Source organism: Fusarium phalaenopsidis (assembly GCF_050370095.1).
Source record: "Fusarium phalaenopsidis strain FUZ10S chromosome Unknown contig_32298, whole genome shotgun sequence".
In the NCBI taxonomy this organism is placed as follows: Eukaryota; Fungi; Ascomycota; class Sordariomycetes; order Hypocreales; family Nectriaceae; genus Fusarium; species Fusarium phalaenopsidis.
In genome coordinates this window covers 2189726-2210167 of record NW_028145407.1, presented here as the reverse complement: position 1 = coordinate 2210167, position 20442 = coordinate 2189726, and the positions used below count along the sequence as shown (strand labels likewise).

Genomic DNA, 20442 nt, shown 5'->3' with positions numbered 1-20442 from the left:
TGTCGGAAGCTTCAGTTAAAACAGCTGACCCTGCAATTGAAAGAACGACATGCATGTGATCTTGGTCGTCTGAATACAGGTAGTGTTGGAAGAGTGTTGCATGCCCTTTGATAAGAGCCCAACACGCTGCCTCGCGCACCGAGTTCCAGGGTAGCGATGCCGAAAGAATTGGGTCCGTTATCAACTTCCTCCAGAGCGGGAGTATTTCATTGCGATCGCAACTCCAGATGTTCCGGCTTGATGAGAGCCAATTGTTCCGTGCGTAGTCAAGGAAGATGTGAACATCGTCACGCACCCTCCACCTTTCGCTCTGCAATTCGTACGATAGCCTTTCCAAGTCTACTTTGGGGTCACGGTGACGCCTGTGTTTTGCAAGTAAACTAAAGGCCCTGCGGGATACTTCCGACGGAATGACCGATCTGGCCGTTGTTTGAGGGACTTGTCCAAAAGAGACCTTCTGCGCTGTCGATACTCGGCTCTCAAAAACACTGTAGTTCAAATAGGTTACGCACACAGCCCCTAGTGTCATTTCCGCCTCTGAGAGGTCAAAGTGAAACATTCCAGTCTTGACGTCTGTAGAACGGGCAGCGAGGTGCAGAAGCACACTATAGTGGATGAATCTGACTTGGAGATCCTCCTCATCGATATCCAACAGGCTGCCCCCATAAGCCGAAATAAGTGCCTTTCCGGAACCGAACAGTGTCGAATCATCCCATTTGGTGTTTCCTGGATCAACATTGAACGCCACGCGCAGTTCGTCCATGCTCAGAGGTGGCTCTGCTGACGCGACCAATTCGAAGAGCTTACTGCCATATTTGCCATCGCGCATCCGCGACAGTGCCTTGTCGAACGCTCCCGGTAGGTCTTTTGGTAGGTTGCCTAGTATATCCAGGATTTCTGCGTCTGACCGCAGTTCTTGGGTGTATCTGGGACAGATGTCCTCGATCTGAAGCGATAGCCATAGTAGCATGCCCTGGCATCCCGCAAGCAGTTGTTCTTCCACCAAGCTCTTCAACTCTGTCGTCAAGGGTCTGATGGTATTCCACCTGAATATTTCCGCTGCAAGGTATGCGCTGATCTCCTCGGACCTGTCCGCAGTTTCCATAGAGAGAGTCCACATCTCATCCAGTTTTGACTGGGCAATGGTGTAGCATACCGACGTGGGCCGTGATGAGCACAAAAGGCTTACCCATCGATGCTCTCCCAGACGGTGTAATTGGCCGAAAATTTCGTCAACTTCTTCACGGGGCATCTCATCGAGCCCATCAACCACAAAGATTCCTCTCCAATTAGGGGGTGTGGCTTTCAATAAGATGTCAATGTACTCTTCAGGCATTGCGTGAGCATCCGGAATCACTTCTAGTTGCTCAAGGAATGACATGAGTGAAGGCTCCAGCGTAGGAGTTCGCAATACCTGTCCTACAATGCTACCAAGCAAAGTACTGGCAGACAGAGTTTTTGGGTTGTTGCTCTGGCAGAAGAAGTATGACACAGTTACAGCACCTAGGATCCAGGTTAGCATCTACAAGATCACAAAAATAGTTAAACCAACCCTGAGGGTCCATGGACGGTGCAGCCGAGGTCAGGTGAGCAACGGCAGAGGCCATTGTTACCGTCTTTCCTGACCCAAGATTACCCTTGAGCCAAAGGACGGACTCAACCTCAGAGGATAGCCAGGTCTTATACGCATGTGTCTCATACATCCAGCTTGACGTGCCTCTCTTCCTTTCCCTTCGCCAGATCAGGTTAAACTCGCCCTGGTCCGGACATAGAGCGGTAAGCAGCCGATGCTTGCGTGTCTCTTTTTGTTGTGTTACGGATTCCCGTGACATGGTGGCCTGCAGTCGGTTGAATCGCTCCAGGACTGACGACTGGCTTTGGAGATCGGCTTTGGCAAGGAGGATTGTCGCACGTTTCTCGATCAACTGGGCCCAGGCTGTGAGGTCCGACTCCAACGGCTTAAAAACCGCGTCGAATGTAGATGTAAATGAGGCTGCAAGTTGGGATAGGGCAGACTTGGCGCAGTTGTGCACAATCTTGGCGCAGATGTTGACCATGACGATCATGTACTCGCACATGTAGGATTGGAGTGTCGAACATCTCGGGAACAGCATGGCGAAATCTTTGTGAAGAGATAAGGATCGCCCCAGTCTTAGCATCATGTTCGTGACGTTTTCAAAGTATGACAGAAAAGAGAGTGATGTCTGGCGTTCGTTAGTAGATGCGACATTTGGATAATCCTGTCAGACCAACCTCTAGAGACAAGCGAACCACGGCCCAGACACCGCAAGCGATAAGGTTCTGTGAGCCTCCTACCAGAACATCTCCAATGGGAGAAAATTGGCGCATGCGTTCCAGGATGGCTACAAGTCGAGTGCCATATGGCCTCCATGATCGGTGAGCTCTAGCACCATCCCGGTTGATCTCCTCGGTGAGCCTAATGATATCATCTGGGCTAGGAGGGCTCTGTGACTGTAAGTTCTTGAATCTGGCGCGCTGATTCTTGTTGCTGAGAGAAGCGTTGAACTCCGAAATGGCCTGGGCGAGCCGGATCTCTGGCTTCAACTTTGCCGTGAAGCCGACGGCCGAGGATACGTGCTTCATGGTCTGGTAGTACAGAGCTCCGCTTCCCTGTCCGTCACGCTAGCTTCATATTTGATGCTTGATGCACTTATCCTTGTAGACCTGAATGATCCCAAGCAGAAAGAAGCCAGAAAAAGAAGAGTTAACAGAAAGAAGATGGGAGGGGATGGTCAGATTGAAATGTTGGCTCAACTGTGTGGGGTCTCAGTGGCTGAACATCGTAGAGGCTTCATTGGCTTTGATTGCAGGGGCTGTGTGGATGAGGCAGAGTGGCATTTTTTCAGCCGACAAGGAAGTGAAGGGTGCAAAATTGAGGCTGTGTGTGTGGACGATAGGGGAGCGAAAGCATGTAACTTCAACTTTGAGCTCAAAATACCTAGTTGAAGAGACAATGGTCTGTGAAAAACCAACTTTCACTTGCCCCTTCCAGCTTTGCAACATGGGAAAAGCGGACAGGACTTGTGCCTTCCCTCACAAGTCTTGGTCTCCCGGAAGCCAACTTGTCATGTACTCTCTTCACAACCCAAGTCAAGGCAGAGTAGCCCCAGATCTGCTCCTTTTGGGAATTGTTGACCTGTTGCTCAAGTTCCCTACCTGTTTCAAGACTTGCCTGCCATATAGCGTCAACACCTCAAACCCCAACTCAAATACTCATCTCAACCGAGCTTCGAGGCTGGCTCTCGTTTCAGAGGAAACGTCCATCTTTGAAATATTCCTGTACCTTCTGATAACCGGCGACATTTCACGCATGGAAATGATACCCCGCATCCCGGCTCAGCTTCACTCAGCCCTTCCAGCCAAGACAACGCTTGTCGCCTCCCTATTGGTCCATAAATCAATCAGACTCGGCACAAGCCGTTTCTTTCTCCGACGCCATCATCCAGTGTCATCTGCCTTGACCACCCCTCAGGACAGAAATGCCCCGCGGACCTGCAAGGCCGCCCACCATGGCAAACATGTCCTCTCTTCAATCTGCCATCCAGGTGTCAGGCCGCCTGCAAGCTGTTGCCGAAGATTTGTGCATCGACACGTCTTGCGTCCAGTTCTGCGCCACCCTCCAGGTAGTGCTGGCAGACATCGTCAAGTGGCTCCGAACATTGCCCGACGATCGAGACTCAGAGCGAGAGGCGACTGCACTCCTCGATCAATTAGAGGGTCTCTGCCAGGTGATCAAAACGCGCCATCCTGCTTCAAATCCGGGATACGACTGACTATGGAAAGCATGTAGCCGCAAGATGCGGGACAGGCTGCAACCTTACTGGAGGGTCCTTACTCAGGCCTTGACCTGCTTATGGCTGACGCTGATGCTGTGATACCGACGATTCGCAACTTGGCCAGTTCCAAGGCATGTCAACGACAGCGCAGAACTGTTTTAGCTTGTCTTGAGTCGTTTCTACCTCAAATTTCCGAAGAGAAACTCGCCATCTCACCCTCAGATACCGACCTCCGCGCAGCAAGCGATGATCCACCAGAGTATGGCAGAGAGATCGTGTCTCTTCACCGGGCTCTCTTCGCGCACTGCTGCTGTGCAAAGTCCGAAAAAGTTGTTGCCCATATTAGACTGCACAATAGTGTTCAAGACGATACCAAGGTAACATTCGGGGTCATATTCAAGGCACACCCACACCATGATGGCTGCGATTCGGATTGCCCGCCCTGGTGGCAAGACACACACATTTCTGTGCAGCGAGCCGTGTAAGTTCTCGAATGGTTTTGTTGGAACAAGCCCGTGTTCTGACCTGTGCATAGGACCTTTGACGATCATATTACGGGTCAGTATGAGCAAGTTGGACTTGATTCAGATCCTTCCTTCTGTACCTACATCTCAGCCCAAGAAGAACAAGGCCTAGTGTTGTTGTACTTTTCGGTCCTGGGTCAGAGGCTCTACTTTGAAACTCACGATGACCCCCCAAGACTCTGGGAGCTCGACAGACCCAGTATATCCCTCGGTCGGCTTCTGGGAGAGATATGCGAGTCAGGCAACGATCTGACCGAAAAGATGAAGGAGGTCCTCTCATGGCTCTTGGTCAAGGCTGTTTGGCAGTATTACAAGTCCCCGTGGATGCGTGAGCCATGGAACAAGGAGAGCGTACATTTCCTTTTCGAAAAACGAAGAACAGATGAAGGTGAAGAATTCTCAGGCATCTTTGTCAATGAGCCTCTTCTTTCCGTCTCCATCGTTCCCAATCCTTGCGGAACCGAAGCCGACAACACAGGCCATCAGCTAGCACCATCTGGAAGGAAACCAGGTCGGCCGCTCCTCTTTGGGAGACCTCTTCACCCAATACCCAAGATCCTTGCTCTCGGTATCATGCTGATCGAGATCCAACTTGGGCGGCCGATAGAAAGCCTTTACGGTGAGGCTGAATGGTCTCAATATTGCCCCAAAGGCAAGGCGAACCCAAACACCAACTTCAAGATCTGCAGGGACCTGATCGCAAAGCCACATTTCTTTGCGGACATCTCAGATCCTCTGGAAAATCTCATCAAGAACTGCATTCAGCCGAATAACCTTTTTGTTCCACCGCACGTTAGGGACGAGGAAGGTATCCGAGAAGCATTGTATAGGTTGGTCAATCGGGTGGAGGTTTATCTGTCCAAGAGGAAGCCGAATAGCGTGAAACCATTGAGCCTGCCACGAATTTCTACCTCGGGCAAGGCGTCAATGCCCAAGTTGACTTCTCCGCCAATGTCTGCACCGGCCAGACCTTCGGTGTCTCGAGTGCTTGCTAGCAGCCAATATCGAGTAGGCCCTCCGAAGACAGAAACGCACCCCTTCATTCAGGCCTGATTAGCCCAGCATCTGTCACATTTGAACGGGACCTAGTAGTTGGACAGATAAATAGACTATACAGCAAATGTTATCATTTTCGTTCGCGACCTACGGTCGTCCACGACACCTTGAGATTATTTTCGCTCCTTGTCTCTATCAGGTCACGCACACACGCCCAGGTAGGGAAGGGGCACAGGATCCTGTCATTGGTAGCCCGATTCTCGGGATGAGGTTTACTCCGACGCAGCGCAGGCGCATGCAACCCCGCTCACCACCAACCACCAACACGACAGCCTCAATCCAAATATCGCAATGGGTGTTTTCACGTCCGAGCGAACGTTTTGTTCGCCATGTCAACCACTCAGCGTCTAGTGACTACAGGCCAGCCTTTCGATGCAGAGTCCCAAGATGATCGGCCTCGAGATCTCAACGAATCCCAAGCCAACAAGGAAAAGGCCGAAGCCCAGATCGACGCTTATCTATCTGGCTCTGACAGTCGAGCGACGGACACTGCAGGCATCCAGCGTCGGACCCTAGAGTGCCAAGCCCTTTTCGAGTCATGTCAGGAACATTCTCATCTTTCTGGGGATGACTGGATCGACAAGATGTCAGCAGAGTTCAACTGGTGGTCTCTGGGTATTGGGGCAGCGAAAGGAGGACATTCCTCGTTGGATTATCGCGTACAGACCCGGGACGACGTGCGTAATGTTTTAGTCAATCTTCTCGACAGTTTGGCCACATCATTAGCGAAGTACATTGATGCAGGTTTGTCCATCTTTGCGTTCCTTGCATGTTTATCTCAACTGACGCGACAAGCATCCGAATCCTGCTCCACCTCCACCCTGACAGTCACTCCGGCACCAGACAACGATTTGCAGGGGTCAACAGCACATGGCCCAGAGTCACAACCCTCCGAGGACGGTTCAATGATTGATGAGCAGAGATACTATATCGAAACGACAATCCGATTCCTATCACAGATTTCTACGGCCATCCGCAAGTCGGGGACCAAATTTAGACACCAGCGGGTCGATAAACTTCTCGCCGCTCGGGAACCAGAACTGAAGGAATTCAGGGACTATATGAGATACTTCCTTTTGATGAGCCCTACAAAGGTTCATACATTGCATGGAATCTTGCATCAGCACTCTCTGACAGGCGACCCAACCTGGAAGATCCTGTGGATCACTCTCAAGGCCTACTTCACGGATATTCAACGACTGACTCCGGTGCAGAGTCGGCTCATACAGGCAAACTTGGTTAGACGCAATCGATTTGACCTATACCTAGCGCGATACCATCGAAGGATACGAGTCCAGAAAGGGCCACAGTTGCCCCGGGTCCAAGCCGCGACAGTAACCATAATGCCGCCCAAAGAACCACCCGCTCCAGCTTCGAGCCAGAGCCGCGTCTCACAGACCTCATCAAAGCTAGAGGAGACCATCCCCATTCAATTTTTAGGGACCGAGGGCTCTCAGCGATCTTCGCAGTCGGCGACCAAGATCGGCAGTTTCGTCATGCCTCAGCGCCCTCAACAACAGAAAGCCAGATCTGTCAGCACAAAGTTGTCTCAAGGAGTCCTCAAACAGGACTACCCAAAGTGTCCAGGAACTGAGGGTGAGAGCTTTTGGTGCCCGTACTGCGCCCAACTGCTGGATTCTTCATACTCTGATTCGAAGAAGGACAAACGTTGGCGGTAAGCGCACCCAAAACTCGTCAGAATTATCTAACTCCTCTAGTGGCCATGTAGTCGAGGACTTGAGCCCTTATGTGTGCGTATATGAGGACTGTGACAGCCCTGACGCCATGTACGTGACAACACTGGAATGGAAGAAGCACATCCGAGAAAGACACTCCAGAGCCCAATGGATTTGCGACCCTTGCTGGCTGGATTCCGAGTCTCCTGAAGAATTCGAGTTCGACACTGAAGAAGAATGGCACAAGCATACTCTGACAGAACATGAGGATGAGGTGGAAGAGGACGATTTGCCGGACCTTGCTGAACTCAGTCAGCGTACAGGGGTCCCCCCTATCGCGTGTCCATTGTGTTATGAGGACGCGTCTCTTCGAAACCCTGAGACTGACAAACATTTGGCTGAGCATCTTCATTCTTTCGCGCTCCAAGCTCTACCATGGGAGGTGACGGGATGCGATGACGAAACACAGGTCTCTATGGGATCAGATATCAGGAAGTCTCATGACTCGGGAGACATCGAGGAGTCAACACTTGACACACATCAAGAAGTTGACGACGAGGTGGCAGAGTGTCAAACCCTCTTGACGACCATCATCAGCCGTTCCCGAGCAAGCATTTATGTGAGCAGGCGCAGTCTTTTAGACTTGCTGACAGGGATGGGAGACTGCCTTGAGGACCTATCCGCACGTTTGAGCGACTCCAATCCCTCGCTTAGGTTTGAGATCTCATCTTGCGTAGCACGCCTGGGAAGTATTTTACAAAGGAGCCAAGACAAATCCTTTGGTTTCCTAAAATCATCCTCCATTGACCCCTTTGAGCAAGACCTTGCCGAAGGCTTCAGGTCTCTACAACACTTGGCGGGGCTTTCACTGGTCGACTCTCTGGAGGCATACAACATTCATGGGCCGAGAATGATGGGCTACTTGGAAACTTCCGAAGCAGTTGAAACGGCCAAATCTGACAAAGCCCGAGATCCTCAGAATTGGGATATAGACAGCAGCGATGGGGTCTATATTGATGCTCCCTCTGTCAAGCGCATCATTCCATACGAGCGGAACAGTCAATTCATTGCTCGACCAGAACTCTCCGAAAAGATTTTTGGCATCGTTCCTACTTCATACCAGTTCCAGAGCGGGGCACTATGGGGAGTGGGTGGGAGCGGGTTAGTCTACATGTTTGTTGTGTCTCAGACGCCAACTAACTTGACCACAGTAAAACTCAACTTGCCCTGGAATACGCATATGCCCGTTGCAAGGACCCCAACTGCTATGTCTTTTGGGTGCGTGCTGACAATGCGGCAACGTTCACGGCAGATTACCGTCTAATCGCCAAAGAGCTTGGGGTTGAACAACACCTCAAAGGTGATGATCTGCTTGCTGCAGTCTGCAGCAGTATCGAGGCGCACCAACCATGGGTACTCATTCTCGATGGCGCAGACGATTTGCTGCTGTTCAACAGGAAAGAAGATTCGGAGTACTTTAACAGCCTGTTTGATTTCGTCCCCAAAGGGCCGAGGGGGGCTGTCCTCTGGACGACCCGCGATGCGAACGTTTGGTGGTTGATCCCCAAACCCCTCCGCTGCCTCGAGATCACTAGTATGAAACATGCTGAAGCCAGGAAGCTCTTTGCGTCAACAAGAGGCCAGATGGCCAAGCACCAAGAGACCGCGGACATGAGAGTTGAAACAGATCGTTTATTGGCCCAATTGCAGTGTCGTCCACTCGCCATCGTACAGGCCGGATCATACATGCGGCATACCGATACATCTATCCACGACTATATGACTCTGCTTGTAGAGAACAAGCAGCGATCAGGATTTGTTATGCCTGCATGGAGCGTTGGCGTCGTTCTTTTTACTTCAGCCATCTCACTTGATTGGATCCGCCAACAGAACAGAGATGCACATGAGATGGTTCATGCCCTTGCCTACCTAGACAACCGCAACATAACACTCGCCTTGTTGACGGAACTCATCAGGGATACGGAGGACGCTACCAACAGGGAAGACTCTCAGAGGTTATCCAGAGCCATGGAGGAACTGGCAACATTGCATCTCATCTCACCAGCAGGCAGCGGATGTCAAGGTTTTGAAATGCATCCAATTGTGCAGGACGCTGTGCGAGACTGTCATGATGATACAAGACCGGCTTCCTGGTCCATCTTTCTCGCAAGAGCCCTGAGCCTGGCAATAAGACTTTTCTCCGTGAACCACGCTGTGAGTGTGTGCAAGCGGGCAGAAACAGGCGCAAGGGAAAGTGAAGCTACTGCTCTCCTTCGTCAAGTGTCGAGGCTTCTTGATGACGAAGAGCGGTGGCTCGAGAAAGAGTCCGTGGATAAGCGAGTCCTGGAGCTCCAAGAGAGGGTGCTTGGTAAATCGCACCCTGAAACCATCAGCAGCTCCATGTCACTTGCAGCAACATTCTTTCAGCAGGGCCGTTCCGACAAGGCCATGGAGCTAGCCATCAGAGCCTTGGAGATGCGACACAACATATGGGGGGGAAGGAACCCATACACCATGAAGAGCAAGGTGGCGATCGGGATGATATTCCACCAACAGGGTCTATACCATGAAGCCGAGGCCACCTACTGTGAGGTGTTGAATCTCCAAATCCAGGGATCCGGGCTGGAAATGGAGACCCGGCCTTATGTTATTGGCTGCCTCGCATGGACCTACTACGTCCAAGGCCGTTACGAAGAAGCCGAGGCCCACTTGGATAGTGCATGGTCCTTGCATCGGGAATTTCACGGCGACCAACATCCAGATACGCTACAGGCCCTTCACCAGCTTTCCGTTATTGTCCATATGAATGGCCATCCTGACAGGGGTGCCGAGTTGATGCAGACCTGCGTGGAATCAAGACGCGAGGTTTTGGGGTATGCTCACCCATTGACGAATGTATCTACGTTGCTTCTTGAAGAGTGGAAGACAGGGGAGAAAAGTTCACAAGCTGTTGAATAGCTGTTCCAGGACTGATGTGGGCAGGTTTATCACAACGAAGGGGGGCTCTTGGAATATCTGAAAGATTTCCAGTTACTGTACTATGTACACCTATCAACTACCGACCCATCACCATGCGATCTTGGCGACAATCGACCCAGGGAACTTTCTCACAATGAGCTTCCTAATCTCATCCACAAACAGAATACCAAGTCCAAGAGGAATAGGAATCAGCCAAAACTCAATAGGCACTGAAGCAGTGTCAAACAGATTCTGAATGCCTGGCACCTCAGTGACAAAGATGGCAATGACCAAACTGATGAGCATGCTGAGGATCAGCCAGGGATTGCGGTGCGGCTTGGTGATGGGATCTGCCTGGAAGATGCTCAAACGACGGTTTCGCACGGCGAGGATGTTGCCCCATTGCAGGAAGACGAGCGTGACAAAGTAGACGCACTGGCCGGTGTTGTTAAACTTGATGAGCTCTTCCTGAGTGTATCCGCGGTAGCCAGCCGTGTAACCCTCAAAGAGGAAGAAGAGCTCTGAAACAGGCATCTTGGCGTGTCGGTACATGTAGAGGAAGAACATGGAGTGCGCAGTGATGGTCTCCATGAAACCAGTGAAGAGGTAAGCCTGGGTGTAGATCTTGGCGTTGATAAGGTGATCGTGCTTGTGGTTGCGAGGCGGCAGGGACAACAGGTCAAATTCTTCCTTTTCCATGATGAGAGAGAGACTCAGGAAGAGATCGGTAAAGACGCAAATGATGATCATGAGGAATGCGCTCAGGGGGAGGGGAACACCGAAGAAGACGTTGAGGATGACGGGCCAGATTTCGGACCAACTTCCAGCGGGGAGGAGGTAGGAGATGACCTTTTGGAGGTTCTGAAAAACGAGACGACCGAGACGCATGGCGTCGATGATGGAGTCGAAGCGATCCAGAAGAACAAGATCAGCGGCTTCAATGGCGACGTCGCTACCACTGACAATGGCAACACCAACATCAGCAGCTCGAAGAGCAGGAGCATCGTTGACACCATCGCCAGTTACAGCGACAACATTGTCACGAGCACGAAGCTCAGTGACAATGCGAAGCTTCTGTTCGGGAGTAGTTCGTGCAAAGACGACTTCCTCGTAGGCGCAGACAACATCCCAATCCTGTTCGTTCAACCGGCTGAGATTGGAACCCTCGAGGAGCAAGCTTCGGTTAAGAATAGGCGCACGTTCCTTCTTCTTGGACTTGCTCTTCTCCGAGATGGGTTCTCCAGCGGAGTGAAGCGTGTCGATGGTGTCGGGGTCGCTGGTACCGGTGAAGATGCCAGTGTTGCGGGCAATGGCTGCGGCAGTCAAGGCGTAGTCACCAGTAACCATGAAGAAGCGAGTCCCAGCGCGACGGCATTGCTCAACGGTAGCTGGGATCTCAGGGCGATGAGGGTCGATAATGCCAAGCATGCCAACGACAGTGAGGTCGTGAATTGCAGAGTGGGTGATCTCATCACTGAAGGCGTTTGTTCCGGCAACAGCGCGAGGAGTAATGAGCTTCTCACACAGGACGATGACTCGCTCAGCACGACGGGAAGCCTCATCTTGAATCTCCTGGAACTTTTGACGGGCCTCGCGGTTGAGGGTCTGAACAGAGTTGGTTTCCGAAGACCAGTACTTGGTGCAGCCAGCAAGAAGAATATCAGGAGCACCCTTGATGATGGCACGGTACTTTCCACGCTTGTCATCAGATTGGAAGAGGGCAAGCATCCACTTGTTCTTGGAGTTGAAGGGAACCTCGAAGACTCGTTGAGTTGTTTTCTTCAAGCCGTCACCAGCAGCTCCAGAGGCGGCAAACCGGAAGACGGCAGTATCAGTGGCATTGCCTTGTATTTTTCGCTCGTGGATCGGAAGATGGATCGTAGTCGGGTCGAAGGATGCGTCGTTGCAGAGGAGGGCGGCACGATGCATGGCTACAGCAGCCTGGCTAGGCTCGGTGGCTTCATGCAAAAGGTGAAAGTCGTCGACAGAGTCAAGCTTCTGATCAACAAAGGCCACAGAGTTGACAAACATCTGGTTCTGAGTCAAAGTGCCAGTCTTGTCTGAGCAAATGACGTTGACGCAACCAAGAGTCTCGACAGTAGACAGACCCTTTGGCAAGACGTTGGCAGCCTTCATGCGACGAGCAACCATCATCAACGTCAACGCAACAGCGACAGGCATACCCTCGGGGATAAACGCCACGACGCATGCCATGACGTTGACCAACATGGCCGGGACGCTGAGAAAGTCCGGGTGGTCGACGCGGAGCCAGCCAGCCCAGGTGAAGAGGATGAGGAGAGCCAGGAAGATGGTCATGCAGACGATGATCTTGACGAAGCGGGTAATCTCTCGTTGGATCAGAGCGGCAGAATCCTTGACGCCAGCGGTTGAACTTGCGATGCGACCCATGACAGAACGAGGACCAGTGAGGATGACAACACCGACACCATTGCCATTCATGACTGTTGTACCCATGAAGGCAATGTTGCGACTCTCGAGAAAGTTGCGATCAGTCTGGTCAACAGCACCCTCAATCTCATCAGACTCTCCGGTGAGGACAGATCGATCAAACCGAATGTCACCAGAGTGGCTGATGAGACGAAGATCAGCTGGGACCTTGTCGCCGACCTGAAGGTGAACAACATCGCCAGCCACAAGACCAATGGTAGGCAAGCTCTTGAGGTCGCCATCTCTCTTGACCAGTGCAAACGAAGGCAATAGGTCGAGGATGGCGTTCATGGTCTTGGCAGTAGACCAATCCTGAAAGGCGGAGAAGCCAGCCTGGAGGAAGATGACGATGATGATGAGGACAGCGAGGGATAGGTTCTGCACGGAAGGAGGGTTGCTCAGGGGTTGCCAGCAGAGAAAGAAGATGATGGCACCAATCCAGAGAACCGAACAGAAACCTCCAAAGATGTACTTCAAGGTTCTCTTGATGTAGTTCGTCTTGGGATGAGGCAGAGAGTTGTTGCCATCTCGCTCCAGACGAACTCCAGCAGCATGCTCAGAGAGACCGACACCAGGGCTGACATTGAGTTGCTGGCACAGCTGCTCAACCTGCAGCTCGTGGTACTGAAGGTTCGCAAAGTAATCCTCATCCTCTTTGTTCTTGAGGGCCTTGGGGTCCTTGGCATCCTCAAGCTCAGGTTCTTGTTGCTTCGCTTCGGTGACCTGTATAGACAAGGTACGGTATTCGATCTGAACGCCCGAGTACGGAGAGGAAGCGGGCATCTGGCTGCGGGTGCTAGATCGCGAGCGGGAGAGACGACGAGAAAGGGTACGAGTCAGGCCGAGGGGTGCATCCTGATCATCAGATGCACCGTCCCGACCACGACCGTGACGGCTACCATCCTGGAAGGTGATTCTCGGGTTCTGTGCGGCCTCGAGATCGACCTCCTTTGTGGTCTGGATGTCTGGATCTGGCATCTTGACGGGCGGTGTATCTGCAGGAGAAGCAGGGGAGAAGAAAGAGGAGGGTAGCAGAGACAACAAGGGGTAGAGACACGATCGGTAATGGTAGAGTGAGAAGGATTGCAGTATGGATTGACAGCGAGATATAGGTACACTCTTTCAAAATTCCTCCCTTTCTGAAGGAGGCCTCCCTGCCTCAAATACGCATTACGATGCAGCGCATAGCGAAAATCCCTCATACATATTCTACAATGGGTGAGTGGAAACCGTTATGAAATGGTGAGTAGAGGTTGGTGATGCTATACACGAGCGGTACACGCACCAACAGCAAGATGATCGTGTGGGTGATGGTCCCAACCAGTCTCGCAGGACTAGCCACTACAAGGGACCTAATAATGTACATCGTCAAGTCCCAGCCCTCGTCTAGACCCTGCTGACGGGCGCTGGGTGTGGGAAATGACGACTCGGCCATGTCTAACCAGATGTGGGCGTCCGCGTTTCTGATATCTCTTTGACCTTGCCTGTGGCTCGGGATGCCGAATCTGGGCCATGTACTGTATACTCCACGTGCCCGTCGCGCTCGGCTAACATGTAATTATCTCATAATATCACCCTGAGAAATTTTTCTTATGGGGGGGAAAGGGTTTGACGCCTCTTACGAGGTTTGGTCAAGCTCATCCGTTGGTGCGACCTGAGCGGGGGGAACTTTTGCAGCGTGACATGTGAAGGGGACACAGTAAACACCTCTTGACAGTAGGTAAAGGCCATTTGAGAATAAAGACCGTTTAGAGAAGGAATATCGTCTTTGAGCACTGTTCTTTTCTTCAAGACCCTACCCCTGATCGAGGTGACATCCCCAAGACCGAAAGAATTAAGGTATTCACATTAACGTGGGTGCAGCCGTCTTGGCATCATCATAGCGTGTGTAACCGAAGCTGCCAAATTCGGCAGTGGCAGTGCTCGGCGTAATTGGGCTCCGTCATTGGCTGCTCCATCCTCTAGCTCGAAGGGACAACACCCTCCGGGGCGAGAGCCTCCAGATCTGAAATGCCTCATACAAACGTGAGAAGGCGGTCGAGAAATCCTGTTTTTGAAAGAGGGGGTGGCTATGGTTGACTGGAGCATTTGCTGTTCTGCTAGACAGCTGTGAGCACCAACGCACCAACACGCACCACGCACAGCTGCATGAGAAAACAAACTCGTCACATCGCAAGCGGGGTGAGACAAGAGTCACTGCACGGCGGGTTTCCCAATCTTGCGTCTCCGCAGATGTCCATCTCTTGGCGCTCCAAGGATCACCACTACCCTTGTCTTCACCTCCTTCATCTCCAAGCCGCGACAGCCCTCAAAAGTCAACCCCCCAGGTGGGTGAAACAAAACAGTGCCAGTCCTCGCGTATCCCCCCTTTCCTCACCGCCACCGTGTCTCTGTGACTTCCGGGTAGCTGACCACTCCCTCTGCTCGGTCACCATCCACGCCCAAACTCAACCAGTTGTGCTCGTGATTCTTGGCCCGTCGAGAGCCGCTTACCCGGATGACGACACACAAGAAAGTTGCCGATTGCCACAAGCTTTTTCGAGGCTGTATCATGTAAGACGGCCAATCAAAGGTTAGAACCGCCAGTCAGAACTATGCCGCCGTGCGCGGGCGGCAGTTCCAGACCGAAGGCGACGCGACGCGCGTACAGGGTAAGAATTGAGATGATATATAAATAGGGGTAAATGCGAAAGAAAAAAAAAAGACAGTTTCCCCGTATCCGTGCCGAAATGGAGATTTATTTTTGCTACAGTGAGGCTTCTAGGCTATGCAATCGGTGTCGATTCACGACCTATTCTTTGCCGTCCCCGTGTGAAGTCTCCTGGTTGCCCCCCTCCACACGTCAACGCGTCCTGCGTTTTGGTCTGGCATCATCTCAGAATTGATGTTTTCCAACCAGTGCAACCAATCTTTTTTCCCCCTCTCTTTTATATGCAAATTTATGCATTTTTAACATCTACTTGTGCTAGGGATATTGTGAGCAATGCTGCCAAAATGAGCACTTGGTTCATCAATGTCATTCAAAGGAAACGACTCATGACCACGATAAAACATGTCAGAAAAGAACGGCATAAAAAAAAAAAAGAGACAGAGAAAGAGAGACCATTTCAGCCCCATATACCCAGTAGCTAAGTGATTCTATTCTCATTATTTTCCAAGTGGCCCACAGGCGTGTCTTTTGGCCATGTGGTGGCTGACTCCTTTCCCTTTTCAATGTGATCATTTACGCCAGTGCTTTATGCCACCATTGTGTTGAAAATTGAGCTCTTCACTCCGATGCCCGCTGATCTCTTTTGAGGATGAGAAGAGAACTTTACCTATCATCAATATCCCATCTTTGGGGTAAGGTGATGAGAGATTGGTTCTCAAAGATGCACACCGCTGATTAGGTTATTGGCTCTGTGAGACACACAGCAACTTGTCCAGTCCGGCGCACCTCGTCATGCTACCAAGTTGCGAGTGCGACTCATAGCCTGTTTGTCGTACATTGCTACTGCACGAAGCAAGTGAGCCCAATCCATCTGGACAGAAAATTGACCATCTCTTTTGTTTGACAGCCCCCGTCTCTCCGGTATCGCCACCGCCAGGCAGTCACCAGGCTACAACGTCGCCCAATATCATTTCCATGGTGTTTCTGCGCTTGTGAGAGAGACAAGGCTGAAAGTCGAAGGTAAAAGACTTCCAGCGACTATTGGCTTGGCCTACATCATTCTCGTGCAGGGTCCATTCAGCTGTGTTGGAATCAGCCAGTGATGTCTTGAATAGCCCGCCACAATTGGGATAGCGACTCCTGCCAAGACATCAAGGCATTCATTTTCCTTTGTTTTCAACCTCGACCTTTGGACCCTTCAGATACTTAAACCTCGATAATTCCCTCCCGAGCGAGTTGAGCGTCGTCGTACTGATTCCTCTCTCCATCTTGTCCGCCGCTACACCATAACCACGATGCATAGCCTCTATTTCTTCGCTGCGCAGCTCCTGGCACTTACTACCACCATCCGCGCAAACCCAGGTCCAGCACCGACTCTCTCACCCGCAAATCTGGTCGAAAGGGACGCGAGTTCGACACGAGTCAGCACGTCATACTACGCTCTCGCTACAACTCAGGTTCCGAGGGATGAATACTACGTCGGGATGGGCAAGAACGGGACCAGGGGAAACTATTGTCAGTAGTCATGTTTCCTCATGCATTTCCAGCTACTAAGGCTTCCCAGACTGGGTATCGTGCATCGACGAACCCTTCACGACGATCAGCAGCTATGGCGGATGCGGACGCGACGACGTGTATACTCGATGCTCAGGAAGAACAGCGCTGGGGATTGACGGTGGTGAGGTTCTATGGTAGGACATGTTCAGCTTCCGGTCACTCTGCTTAGGTACTGATGATTGTTGTAGTGATGTAGAATGCGTTACGCACAGGATCTATCAGGACCTTGATGTAACAACGTGGACTCCATTCCTCGGCTGCGGCAGAGGGACCAGCACAATGAACCTCTTGCGGACATCAACCCACTCAGGCGATCAAGGTTAGTTATCCGCGACTTAACAATTTGTGTTGGTAGGAACGTACTCACGCAAGTTTGCAGATGCAACCACCACAACAGGATCCCTCACAACGACGACGACAACTGATGAGCCCAATCTTGGTACCGAGTTACAACCCTACTTTGGGATGGCCCGTCTGATAGCCCTCGTTTGTGTGATTGCACTAGTTCAGCTGTAATTGACCCCAATGGCAAAAACTATTCTTCTTGGTGAGATGGAGCGTCCTTCCCAGATCTTGATGCAGGTGCGCAGGATCTCGCCTGCAGCTCTTGGGCTTGGCTCTTTTCTGAAACTCGACCTTGTAGGTCCTTCTCTTTATAGACGGATTTGCACATCGCTCCGCGATGCTATCCTTTGGGCGTGTGAGTTGTTGAAGGGAAAGAGGAACTGCCAGGAGAGGGGGTTGCAATGGGAGAAAGCTAGCGCTCGTGGTTTGGCTATGAAACCATGTAGACATTCTTGTCAAGTTGTGCATCTTGATCCATAATAGCCCTAGATTGATCATGACAGCAAAGCCTGTTTTCAATATAATATCTAAGAAACCCCTACGTCGACTGCACTTGAAATGCGAAGCTACTACGCGACAATTTTGCCTTTAAGCCTGTCTAGGGTGGCTGTCCAGGGTGGCTGTCCAGGCAAAGACACGAAAAGGCAACAGACGTGCGATGGCATCTTGCACAGACTTACATTGTAAAAGCTCAGTATGTTCAAGTCAATCTCAGTAAACAACTCTCTATTTCATGCCAAGATCACTCGTTGCATGATACTCCACGGGGAAAACTCACCTTCTCCATGTCTCGCCAAGCCTCCCCCTCCTGGGCGCCATGAGCTTTTCCTCGTGCCTCCGGTGGAGAGCGGGGAGGCGGATGATATTGGATAAATGCTGGGCTGTCCTTGCTGCTATAGTACGGCCCTGACTCGGGCTCTCCAATTAAAGGGTAAAGTTCAAACAGAGTAGGATAGGCCACCCCTGTTGGAGTCGTATCTCCGCCCCCGGGACTGAGGCCAACAACTCCGGCGGGGGTGGGTATCGCATCCTCCTCCGGTGGGCGCCTAAGACATGAATGACGGCAGCTCAGCCCCGGCGGCGGAGATAAGGGAACGCCAAAACATCCTGGACAACCTCTCTCTGGCTAAAAGCTTGCGCTGCCATAAGTTGGCTGAGAGAAGCTGCTGCATGAACCAACAGTTCTGCCATTACCCTCGGTCTTCTGGCTCAGTTATCCCATCGAGGGCCGGGCTTCACTATAACAAAGAACACATTATCAACTGCCATTACCCTCAAAGGAACCTGTCAAAAAAACCATGCTTCTTCGTCAAGAAAACACCCTCGTCTTCAGATATGACGCCGAAGAGCTCTGGGTGCAGCCCTGGGGCCCTAACGCCTTCCGCGTGCGGTCCACAAAGTCTAGCATAATGCCAACAGAGAACTGGGCCCTCCTCCCAGCCCAACCGATCAAACCTGAGATTCACATCTCGGACGACGGCGCCGTCATCGCCAACGGAAAGGCCAAGGTCCACATCTCGAGTCTGGGCAAGCTCGTCCTCGGCAACGCTCGTGGCACCGTGTCGATCGAGGAGTATGTTCGCAACAGGCGCGATCTGCTCGACCCCAAGTGCAGCGCCATCGAGGTTGAGGCGCGCGAGTTCAAGGGCATCCCCGGCACCGAGAGCTTCCGCCTCGCCATGCGGTGGGAGAGCCCCAATCCGGACGAAAAGATCTTTGGCATGGGACAGTACCAGCAGCCCGGGCTCGACCTCAAGGGCCAGGATCTTGAGCTGGCCCATCGCAACTCGCAGGCCAGCGTCCCGTTCGCCCTCTCGTCGCTCGGATACGGCATCCTGTGGAATAACCCTTCCATCGGGCGTGCCGTGTTTGGAAAGAATATTACTACATTTGAGGCCTACTCGACGAGGGCCCTAGACTACTGGATCGTGTTTGGGGACTCGCCAGCCGAGATAGTCGAGAGTTATGCTGGTGCGACGGGCAAGGTTCCAATGATGCCTGAGTACGGGTTGGGATTCTGGCAGTGCAAACTTCGTTATCAATCCCAGCAAGAGCTGCTCGAAGTTGCACGGCAGCATAAGACGCGAAATATACCCCTCGATCTCATCGTTGTCGATTTCTTCCACTGGCCTAAGCAAGGAGAGTGGAAATTTGACCCTACGTACTGGCCTGATCCCGGTAAGTTGCATTCTTCGCCCTTGAGGGACCGCTTCAGAGCATCGTGACAGAGGAGAGGAAACACGCTGATCTTCGATAGACGCCATGGTTAGAGAACTCAAGGACATGGGCGTTGAGCTAATGGTCTCAATATGGCCAACGGTCGACAAGAGGTCGGAGAACTACCACCATATGCTTGAGCACGGGTATCTCATCCGTACGGACCGCGGCGTGCGCACCGGCCTCGATTTCGAGGGCGAGACGATTCATATCGACGTGACAAATCCCAGGGCACGGGAGTGGCTGTGGTCGATCATCAGGAAGAACTACTTCTCAAAGGGTATCAAGACCTTTTGGCTAGACGAAGCCGAGCCTGAGTACACGGTCTACGACTTTGATAACTACCGGTACTTCCTTGGATCCAACTCGACCATCGGCAATGTCTATCCCGTAGAGTATGCCAAAGCCTTTTACGAGGGACAACAGAGTGAAGGCCAAGCCGACATCGTCAACCTGGTCCGCTGCGCCTGGGCTGGCAGCCAGAGATACGGCGCCCTAGTCTGGAGCGGTGACATCGCCTCGTCGTGGGCCAGCTTCAGAAATCAGCTGGCAGCCGGTCTCAGTATGGCCATCGCCGGCATACCCTGGTGGACGACCGACATTGGGGGCTTCCACGGTGGTGACCCGGACGACCCCAATTTCCGCGAGCTCTTTGTGCGATGGTTCCAATGGGGCGCCTTCTGTCCCGTCATGAGGCTCCACGGCGATCGGGAACCGCGACAGCCTCAGCAAGGCACCACAGGCGGCGCCACCTGCTGCAGCGGCGCAGCCAATGAGGTGTGGTCATACGGACCCGAGGTCTATGATATTTGCCGCAAGTATATTCAAGTCCGCGAGAGCTTGCGGGACTATACAAGACGGCTGATGAGGGAGGCCCACGACAAAGGAAGCCCCATCATGAGGCCACTGTTTTACGAGTTTCCGGGGGACAAGAGGTCGTGGGAGACGTCGGCTCAGTACATGTACGGGGGCAGGTACCTCGTCTGCCCAGTGCTGGACGCTGGCGTCCGCACTCTCGAGGTTTACCTTCCGCCTTTGGAAGACGAATCCAAGTGGACTCGCTTGAACGGCGGCGAGACTTACTCTGGAGGCCAAGTTGCCAAGGTTGCTTGCCCACTAGATGAGATGCCAGTATTTGTGAGGTAATGGCCATTTGGTGGGACAATGACAGGATAACACGAGATAGGAGAAACTCCAACCCCTGAGTATACAGG

The 20442-nt window shown here is 52.2% G+C and overlaps 4 protein-coding genes across 4 annotated transcripts; 2 read left to right on the top strand and 2 right to left on the bottom strand.

The window, feature by feature from the left end:
• Nucleotides 1–287: 287 nt before the first annotated feature.
• LRP88_07238 (uncharacterized protein) lies at nucleotides 288–2604 on the bottom strand (the record flags this gene model as incomplete). Its single annotated transcript, XM_083243772.1, has 4 exons — nucleotides 288–339; nucleotides 513–1503; nucleotides 1553–2204; nucleotides 2254–2604. 4 exons carry the CDS (start codon nucleotides 2602–2604, stop codon nucleotides 288–290), a joined length of 2046 nt encoding a protein of 681 aa, XP_083100996.1.
• A 926-nt stretch (nucleotides 2605–3530) lies between these two features.
• LRP88_07237 (uncharacterized protein) lies at nucleotides 3531–5374 on the top strand (the record flags this gene model as incomplete). The annotated part of the gene is made up of 3 exons (XM_083243771.1): nucleotides 3531–3749; nucleotides 3812–4278; nucleotides 4333–5374. The coding sequence occupies 3 exons, from the start codon at nucleotides 3531–3533 to the stop codon at nucleotides 5372–5374; spliced, it is 1728 nt and encodes a 575-aa protein (XP_083100995.1).
• Nucleotides 5375–10119: 4745 nt separating this feature from the next.
• Nucleotides 10120–13437, bottom strand: LRP88_07236 (cation-translocating P-type ATPase; the record flags this gene model as incomplete). The annotated part of the gene is made up of 1 exon (XM_083243770.1): nucleotides 10120–13437. The coding sequence occupies one exon, from the start codon at nucleotides 13435–13437 to the stop codon at nucleotides 10120–10122; it is 3318 nt and encodes a 1105-aa protein (XP_083100994.1).
• Nucleotides 13438–18309: 4872 nt separating this feature from the next.
• LRP88_07235 (glycosyl hydrolases family 31-domain-containing protein) lies at nucleotides 18310–20374 on the top strand (the record flags this gene model as incomplete). The annotated part of the gene is made up of 2 exons (XM_083243769.1): nucleotides 18310–19189; nucleotides 19269–20374. 2 exons carry the CDS (start codon nucleotides 18310–18312, stop codon nucleotides 20372–20374), a joined length of 1986 nt encoding a protein of 661 aa, XP_083100993.1.
• Between the last annotated feature and the right edge of the window lie 68 nt (nucleotides 20375–20442).